General features: G+C 36.4%; 1 protein-coding gene across 1 annotated transcript in view; it reads left to right on the top strand.

Annotated features, from left to right (window-relative positions):
• Positions 1–314: 314 nt before the first annotated feature.
• parp8 (poly (ADP-ribose) polymerase family, member 8) overlaps positions 315–10,481 on the top strand; it is a 34,378-nt gene continuing 24,211 nt past the window's right edge. Inside the window, exons 1-2 of the mRNA XM_027029519.2 lie at positions 315–776; positions 1,440–1,494. Of these exons, the coding sequence (XP_026885320.2) occupies positions 686–776; positions 1,440–1,494 (146 nt within the window). The 5' untranslated portion in view covers positions 315–685. The remainder of the gene's footprint in view (positions 777–1,439; positions 1,495–10,481) is intronic.

The following is a 10,481-nucleotide window of genomic DNA, read 5'->3' as shown; positions in this document are numbered from 1 at the left end:
AAAAATGCTTTCACACACCTACTAGCCTAATGTAGAGCACTTGCGCATCGTCTGAAAATGTACTCCTTCAATGTAATTGTATGGTTAAGTGTGAATAATGATCAATAAAGTAATTACCAGTGCAGGTCACGTGATTAGCTATTCGGTAAATCGAAAACCTGAGTGGGCGCGTGGGTAGAAAAACATGCCCATGACATCATCTGGCTTGGTTTGAATGTGCCATTTGGTTCTAAAGAGGGTTCCACAACATTATTTTGATGACAGGTTTTTGGGTTTTTTTTTGTGCTCGTCAATTTCGCACATATGTTCTAATAGCAATGTTAGTTTCACTTTAAGACTTGCTAGCTCCTGCTCTTGCCTCTCGGAATCGCCATTGTTGGGTCTAGCAGAGTGATGAGGAGGGCAGTACGATGCTTCCGGTATAAAAGTGATATCTTTATGAAATCTGTCGCGGAAAGGAAGCTCCAACTGCTGAAGGTGTTTTTTTTTACTGGCACGATCTATTGTTAGACGAGATGAAACGGTGTCGCCGAACTGAAACAGCACGGTCTATGTGACACACCTGGGATTGTTCCACAGCAAACGTCCAATTACGTTTAACTGCTTTACATATATTGTGCCTGAAAGGGAAAGAATATTTTGCTGAGCATTAGTAAGAAAGGCCATTTCAGTGGGTTTTTATTTCATGGGGATGTGTTCAAGACAAGAGAGAATTCAAAAAGACGTCGACATCGTTATACAAAGGTGCAAGGCAGAAAAGGACTGCCTTTTCTCTGGTGAGTTTCCTTAGCCTGTTATGAAGTGTAGTGTCTTCCTTTTACTTAGCTTGCCTGTTCGATACGTTATTCACACACTGAATAAGGTAGACCTAAACACAGTTCAGAGTTTGTATAATCCTGAATGTCGTATCCTGCTTCTCACATTCAAAGAACGGTTCAGATACTGAATAAAGAGCCTCTAGTGCACACTTAGGTGTGCGCATTACATTTTTGCTCTCGTATATTTTGTTGTATTTATGAAATATACAGTAATCGACTTTTCTTACGGGGCCTTGCAAAACGTGAACTACCACTCTTGCTTTCTAACGTCCTAAGAAAAACGTCACCATAATAAGGCATTAATATGCCTGTCATGCAATTAGCAAGTGCTCTCCAGGGTATCAAAACATTTACATCATGAAAAGACATGCATATGGCCTGTGCATGAGTCAGGTAAAGAATACAAATAACCGACTGTATGAGGAGAGGCTGGGTAAATATTTATTAGCTATGAATTTGCTTCCTCAATATTCAACGTCAGTGGAAATCCCTCTTGATGTTGCCATGGAGACTACACTTGTTGAGAGGGAATTTTTGATTGTGGTCCTCTCCATTATAAGTGGTGCTGGTCCTTGTCGATGTGTTCACATATATGACTGTTTGATTTTCTTTGGGTTTCAGATTTTCGATACGCTGACGCCACCTTCACATTTACCTATTCAAAAGGATGTAAAAGGTAAAGGTATTTACATTGATAGCATGCAGTTGTCATAAAGAAAATATTGAGAACATTGTTGATCACATGATTTATCTCGAAAAGCAGCTGTCACATTGCCACTCTAACTTATGTAGACACATTGCATACGCAATCAGGCTGAAGCTAGTTATACACCTCATTTGTGCTGTCTGCAGTAAAACTCCATTAGTTAGCAGTCTTAGCTTGTGAAACAAAGCTTAGTTAACATGAACATGAAACACCAGCATTTCCATAATAAGGTCAGCTTGCTGTTTTACATACAGCAAGTCAACTGCATGCAAATTCAGTAGGCAGAATATACTCTTGCTATATAATGTAAACGTGATAAAAGGAACAGATTCAAGGAATCTGAAAACAAGAAAAAAAAGAGGTCTGATTTATACAACCTTTCAATATTATGTTTTGGAGACACACAAGCGAATTGCGTGGAGTGCTCATGTCCCATTCGTTCTTTGGAAAGTACCTTTACTGAGAAGCCTCCAAGAAACATCAAAGGATTGGATTTTAGCCAGCTGTTTTCGCACACTGAGATTAAGTCTATCTAAGGGAATGAGAGTTTAATTTTGACTTTTCTCTGCTTGAAGATTGTACGTCATTCAGGGTGTAAAAGTTGGAGAGCTCAAGGAGCAACATGCTATACATATATAGTATCAACTAAATAAAGATTATAGCAGTGGTTTTATTTACAGTAGGATATTGGTTGTCCACTAAGAAGAACCTTTCTACGTTTCTATTTAGCAGAACTGTGTTGGTCGGTGCTTTGCATACATTTTCTCTTAATTTACAGTAAAATAAATGATCATTAACTACCTAAATGGGAGGAAGTTTTCAGAAATGTTACCTGTGAGTTCTGGGCTACATCACAGGGAGTCCATGTGGTCTCACCTTTGGCCCTGAATATTGCTCTGAATTTTGCCCATATTACTCTTAGAATGAAAACATTTAGGTATTTTTATAGTACATCCTGTTTCCCTAAACTAAGTAATTATCAACATGTTTTTGGTTATTTGCTTGGTATTAAGAGCTGTATAGCCCCATTTTCTTCTCGTAATTTGTGGCCAACAGCCTTTAGAACCAGCAAAGTTATTTCTAAATACTCAGCTCAAATTATGAGGGCTTACTTCAGGCCATTTGGATGAATGTGTTATAGTACTTTCCCTCCAGTCATGCAAATACCTTGATAAATATGGTAATTAAAATGTAGGTGTCCAGGAACGTGATTTTTCGTTCATTGGAGCAGCACCAGCACAGATAAGGAAGTCTTGAGAAAAGATTTATGAATGCAGAGTGGGGGCTCTGATATTTCAATTAATTCCATTTTAATTAGGGCAGCCCCCGGCTTAGACTGCATCCTCTCTAGGCCTATAGAATAATGGCCTTATGCACAATTAAAGCTTCACTTACTGCCAGTAGTTATGGTAGTGGTGTCGTGTGTGTGTGTGTGTGTGTGTGTGTGTGTAGTGGAGTAAGTAGACTTAAGTGAATAATATTTAGGGTCATTTAAGATCTCTAGATCACAAAATACACCTCCATGATATTTGTAATATTTTGTAAAATATTTTTAGAACATACCTAGCACCTCCATGATATTTGTAGTCTTATTCCTATACATGGACCTACATTCCAGATTACCATGTTTTTCCATTGAAATCAACATTCACCATTAATACTGATAATCTTTTTAACCTTCTATACCTTATAAACCAGGGGTTCCCTAACTGTTTAGGGCAAACAACCCCAAATGGACATCATAATGTTTTGGGGACCTCAAGCCATTTCAGTCACTCTACCATTGTTAATTTACAACAATTATGCCATTAAATTAAAAGTTTTGTTGTGTGATCCTCTTCATTGTGACAGGGCTGTAAATGCCATCTAAGCTTGCTTGGCCTCACACTCACGATTGAAAGGACACTGCCACACATGAGGCGTTTTACATTCTCTTTACCGTCACGCTTCTAAATCCATATTCGGCAAATGTTCCAGCATATTTTCCTATTTGTTTTCTTGACTGTTGTCCCACTGAATCAGTCACTTGATGTTGTTGAGGAAATAGCGGTGGTAGATAGACGGAGAAATCTGTCCATTTTGATTGCTTGAAGTGCTGTGTCACTGCAAAGGTAGAATGACAGATACACAGATGACAGCATGCATGCACTGTCAATGTAAAGTGTCTTGTTCAAGTGTAATTCTCAGTGACATTTCAAAATAGTTCACACACATAGTTAGGGTGATATCAGTAATATTAATTTTGAGGGCAAAAATGAGTCTCTTTTGTAACCCCATTTGTAAATCATGTGACCCCATGTGCAGTTTTATCCTATAGTTTTGGAGCTGATGTTCTAAACACTCAAACCCTTTTGAGTTTATTTGTGAAAATGCCAATTGGTGTAGACAAATGCTTAATAAATGCTTGTTTTCTCCAAGAAAAATACAACAACCCAATGTATGTTATGCCAAAGGCACAGTTATTTATGAATCATTATAAGAATCACTAAAAATGTGCCTGTGTAGGCTGTCAGTGTAGTTGATTCTAATGTTTAATTGTTTAATTCTAATGGTTAATTGATTAATCTGAACCACCTTTTGCAAAATTAGGTAAAATATTGAACTAACGTGCTAAATAAGGCAGCTCTTCCCTAAAGCAGTGGCTTCATCCCATTGGTGTCTACTTTCAGGTTTATGACTGCAAAGACTCATTGTATGATGGCATCCATTCAAAAACCTTGGCACAAAATGATTTAACTTTCTGAAATGTGAATAATTGATGGTTTAATTAATCATTAAGATTCTGTGCTTTTCTGTTGAATTGCTGTGTAGGGTGCAGGCATTGATGCAGGCATCTGTCGTATTGTAGCAAAGAAATCAGTTAATCGTTATTGTTTAATGGTGATCAAACTGCAAAGCTTCAGATAGCCTGTTAATTCATTAGGCTTGGCAACTTGATGCTGGATTATTAACTTCAGTAAGACACTGAAGTGGTTTTAAGTGCAACAGGCTTACCCCTAAAACATCAAACAGTTTGCACAAGATGTTCAGAGACAATGCAAATCGGGGTGTGACCATTGCAAGTCTATGAATAGGCTGGCAATATTTTGAATATACCAATGAGCAGAGTTATGGGTTAAGTTATGGGTATTGTTAATATTTGGTTAAAGAGTAAGATGATTAAAATAAGACATTTTCTTGTGCACTGTTCTCATAATGAATTGGCTAATTAGAGACAGATCTCTCCATATCATACATGATCTAGCCTATATTGCTCTTCAAGGTGAGTCTTTGCATTAGTGTTCTATATAAACACTTACTGACATATGACATAAAAAAACCTTTGATTGTATCTTTAAAAAGGATTAGATATGAGGTTGGGGGTGTGGCTCGTGAGAGTACCTGTCTCAAATGTATAATCAGATAAAAAAAAACAAAAACCTCAAATTCTGCATGCAAAAACCCAAACCAGTGCAAACAAGCAGTGTAAACAGCATAATCAAAATCTCAAATAAAATACTATCTTATGATGCAGTAAAACATTTTGAGCTCCTAATGCATCTGAAAAGTGCCCATTGACAAAAAAATATTGTTTGCATAAAGTTGATTAGTTTGTATACAATAAAAAAAGATGCTAAAACTCTTTCCAAACCTACAGTATGGCTTTAAAATGGTTTGAATTAGGGTGCTGTTATAATTTGTTTGAACTAGATCTGCAAATGTCACATTTGTTCGGAAGGGAGGCGATATGCATCACAATCAGGAAGAAGGCTTTCGACGAAAACTTTGTCACTGATGTGTGACAAAATTAAAAAGGAAGTGATGAATTTCCTGTAGTTTTTAGAACTGTGGCCCTGCTGCACTGTTACTGCTGACTGGGGAATGCGTTGTTCCTGCTGCTGATGTAGACATGATTAATTAAATCCAGTAGTTTGCTGCTCCATAACTCCACTATTCCCAGTACATCCAGAAACATCCCTGATAATTTAGGTGATATTTGTAGGTGTATGACAAAAATGGTCTAGTGCATAGAATGCTTATGAAAAAGATGAGGAACCATGGCTAAATCTATTCAACTTTCTCATCAGTTTCATATATTCCCAAGATCAGATGAATATCATCAGGTATTAAAATGGGACTCTTTTTAAAAAAAAGTTTTTTATAATTTTATTTTTATTTTTTTTGCATATTCTCTTATATCTTTATTCTCAATGTCAGTGTACAGTAGGGAATATCTGTGAAGTCAGGCATATACCTGGGAGCTAGTGGATGCCTCAGATTGTGCAGCATTAAAAGGTCCACAGTCAACTTGGATGCTACAGTGTTCCCCAGCCATAGAAACATGACAGGAACTGCAGGAAATCTTTGACTGACCTTTTTTTATTCAAGTTTAAATATTCACTTAAGCAAACCAAGGATGGATAAAATGAATCCTGCAACAAGCATAAGTGGTAACATGATGATATTACGTAATGAGACAAATAAAATGGGCCATAAAATGTAAACCTAACTGCTGCTTCAAGCTATATAATCACTATCCTAGATCTTTTATTAAGTTTTACAGTATTTATGCTCTCCTAGGCTTTCACACATGATGTGTGGGTGTTGTGCTTTTCTGAGTCACAGCAAGTAGGCTTACCAAATGTTGAAATACAGGCGTATCAACAGAAAGTATCTATATTTTGAGTCAGTAGTTTAGTATTGTTCTAGCAATTACAACTACAATTACAGTTGTTGTTCTAAAAACAAATGCTTCACTTCTTCTTTTACATACATAAAATACACAAGTACATACATGTATAAATATATTTACAAATTTATAAATTATTTATGTATAGAAAAATCCAATTTACACTTTTAGGGTACTGTTGGAAAAAGTCCTTGATTCTATATGAACCTTTTATAAAAAACATTTATAAATATGTGTAAGTATAGAATGCATTTATATACATAAAAAAACAAATGACCCCTTTATGCTACTGTTATCAAATATGCATGAATCTGTATGCAGAATTCTTTGTCAGTTTACACAACAGTGATATGAGCACAAACATTTTGTACCTAATTTGAGCACAATATTTATTGAATTGACTAGCAGAGCTCCACTTCTCATGGTCTTTCTAGATTGGTCTAGTGAGCTCCGTGTATTAACAGACAAAATATATATTTCATTGGTGCATTTTATGGGATCTCACTGAGCTCTAATTCCATCAAGTCCAATTGTGGTCACTATTACGAGCTTTGGATGCCATGGATATCTGCATTATGACTTCCATGGAAAACTATAAAGCTTTAGCTTAATCCCTCAAGCAGCCCCAAACAGTTCTATGAATAGGATCTTAAAACACCTGCAGGATATGATGATGTGATGGGTGCAAGACAGTCCTCTCCCTTCCCAATCCAACAGACCTCCTAATGAAGTGGCATCACACCGACTCAGCACTATCACCAAGGGGCCGTGAAGCCACCAGAGTAGGTGAGAAGGCTTAATCAAGCCACAGTGAAATATACTATAGTTTACAGCTACCAGATTTCATTTATTGTGCAGCAGCCACTTAATGAATTAAGGGCGTGGGAGGTGGTAGAATTAGATCAAATATGAACGTGGTGGGGGGAGGCGTAATTGGATCTTTGTTCTCTGAAGATTTCTGGAAAATTTCAAATGCATGCCCTGCTAGTCTACTTTACTGTGATGACATTTTCTCACACAATGAAAACATCATCAAAACATCATAGCATTGAAGACTTCTAATAGCACCCATTTTGTAAGAATAAGGAGCTTGCAAGAAACATGCATAAGTAATGGAGTAAATTCACATATCATATTTTCATTCATATATTATCATATGTTAAAAGAGAATATGAGGGAAAAGTAAAATTTAAAAACAAAGTTTGTATTTTCGCATTGCACATTATGATACCACACTGGCACTTTAGAGGTCTAAATATAGTAAGAAAATATAAATCTTTATTATATGAATTATGACTAACATTAATTGTAGATAGAGTACTTATTTTCAGTTAAACTTTAATTGGTTTTCACATTATTTTATGAGTGCTGAAGCTTGAAGCAATGCTAAACTCCTACAAGTGTTTTTTTTTCACAAATAAGCCTTTGACTGAATTGGATGAATAACTTGCTAACAAAACTAATCTTCTGTGCTCAGATTAAATGGAATAATGCACTGTTCTGCCCTTACACACTCACAAATGTCTGCAGTTGTAAAGAATACATATGGACCCAAGAATCAACATGCTACTAGTTTTCACCCTTAAAAGTATCAACATAGTAGCTTAGAAGCCCTCCTGTATCTCTTGTCACACATGCTAACATTATCTTAGCATCAGCATACTATGAAAGTTCACATGAAATTGCTTGATTTTTTTTAATTTAATTTCAACACAGTGCAACCCCCAGGACCTCCACCTCCAAAGTGGCTTCTCAGACAAATACTGCACTGTTTCTGTCTGTTTTTTCTTTGTCTTTTGGCCCACAGTCTCTTCCATGAGGCACTGGAACACATGCAGCTAGTGGGTTCACTTTATGCCTCATGGATTTTATTGAACAGAATGCAGTGTTGAGCAGCTGTCCCTCTTTGGGTGGAATCTATTTCATCAAAGACACAAGCAAGATACATTGCATGACAATATTGAGTATTACTTCTATGAGTTGAGTATCATTTCTTTGGCACCTTTGAACTTAAATTATTATTGTATGTCTTGAAAAGTTACACCATTAAAATGCTATTTCTAGGTACTACATAGGAGTTGTCATTTTCCCACTGTAATGTGTCACAAGTGGCACATTCATAACACAAAAACAAGATGTGGTCAAGATCAGTTTGTAAATAGTGGTTTCTTTGTTGTTATATTTATTGTGCAGTCCAACATAAACACAGAGCCTGGATAGAAAATAACGAAACCTAGCTTTCTTCCTAACTTCTGCACATTTTGGAACATTTCTTCATCTATGGAGCAGAATTCTATTTTTATTCATGTAATGACCTATGAACTGCAAATATGTGTTTGGTATATGATCATGGCAATAACAATACTGCATTAATTTTAGACCTTTGGGTTTATTCTAAAGACTGTGTGGCTCATTTGTCTTCTTTTGTGACGATATATAATAACCAGTGAAACGGTATATATGAATAGTTGCAAACAGACGAGACGCTGAATATTACAGTTTAGGTTTTAACACTGCTGCCCCTGTGGTTAGAGGTCTATGCTAATACACAGTGCTAAGTCAGTATAAAATAGATTCCCATGAAATCCTCCAAATGTCATGAAGACTTGCCTCATTTCTCCTGGTCAATTAGGCAAACTTGTGTTCAATTAGTTCCAGCGTGGACGTGGGTCTTAGGAGTTTTGCTCTTTGCTTTTCACCAATGAAGGACGTGGACCAGCCACCCAGGACTGGAGGTGTGAAACAGGCATTTCTTTCACTATAGCACTACAAGAGCAGGTGGTCGGTGGAGTATTCCCCCAAAAATCAACCCCACATGCCTTTCATTCTAGTGAGAGTAACACAGAAAGCAGAGCGTTTCAGCAGAAGGAGCTAATTTTGATGTTTATAACCTGAGAAAAGGGGTTCACAGCCAATGTTTGGCTGCTGTCTTTGGCCAGTTGCATTGCAGCTTTTCCACTGATGGATTAGTAGCACTTCACATCAATTTTGCAGTGGATGATGTGATGCGTATTAATCCAGACTAAGCTGTATTTCTTTTTAAAACATAGGAACTTGAAAGTGAAATAAGATTGTGCCAAGCATGATGCGGTTCAGATATTTTTAGCTCTTCTCAGATGTTACTTTGAATAACTATTTGAGTGCCTCTACCCTGCAGAAAACCTCAAGAACTCTCAGTGGGAGTTTAAGCAAACAGCTTTTTCTTATACTGTATGTTAGCTCATTTTATTTTTCATGTTTAATACCTCAGTATGCATCTCTGCATTTTCAGGTCACATGTAGACATTTGCTTAATATGATCTATTGGTTATATGATCTGTAGTTAATATGATCTGTAGGTTATATGATCTATAGGTAATATAATTTATACATTGCTACTGTGGTATTAAACAATTGCTTGCACTTGGCATTTTACCCTAAAGAACTTGAGAGAAATCATACATCAATTCATTGGCAATTCATGTTCCACACATCTTTTAGAAACCCTCCCCTTTCTCTTTTTCCAACCTAATTATTAGCTTGAATAGGAGTCCATGAGTTGGTTCCAAGACCAATGAAACACTGTTGATGCAGTAAACTTTCATCATTCTAAAACAATGCCACATAAGACTTTTTTTTTGCATCTTTACTTTTCACAAACTTGTCACAAATTGCTGTCTTCAAACATAACAGTTATCAGCTACCCTGAGCTTCTGCATGCTCAATCACTTGTTAACTTAAACTATTAACAGTAGCAGATACTGAAAACCCTTGGAAAACCATATTTAGTGCACCTTTAATGAATAAACATTCAAGTTTACTTAAAAAAAATTGTATTTAGTGGGTTTTGTGTCTTTTGCAATCACATTTACTTGATCAATGAGGTTTTGAATGTTTTCTTTTTTAAAATAACTTTAAGGACTTGTATCATGGCTCAGGTCCCTACTGGAAAGGTTATATATAAACTTGAAAGTGTAGACCACCTCTCATTTCTGTTAGCCACATCTTAATCGTTGTGCATTAGATAAATAAAACTTACTATGCTAAACTGTGCTTGCTGCTGTTTACTGTAATAAGCATTATCCTTGTGTTTGATTTTGGAAGTTCCTGAATTACCTTTATTATAGAATGGTCTTTATTATATGAGGGTAACAATGTATAAAAACTATAGATGGAACCCGTCCAATATCAATAAAAATGCTGGATCGTATATTGGAGAAAATCTTTAAGGAAACCGAGCGCTTTGCAGCATGTGGTAACAGCCAAGTTAGTTTTAGCAGGTCACATGATAACAGCTGGGCTAACTTGA

Source organism: Electrophorus electricus, chromosome 9, assembly GCF_013358815.1.
Source record: "Electrophorus electricus isolate fEleEle1 chromosome 9, fEleEle1.pri, whole genome shotgun sequence".
NCBI lineage: Eukaryota > Metazoa > Chordata > Actinopteri > Gymnotiformes > Gymnotidae > Electrophorus > Electrophorus electricus.
The sequence above is the reverse complement of the archived record's forward strand: the minus strand, read 5'-3'. Positions and strand labels throughout refer to the sequence as shown.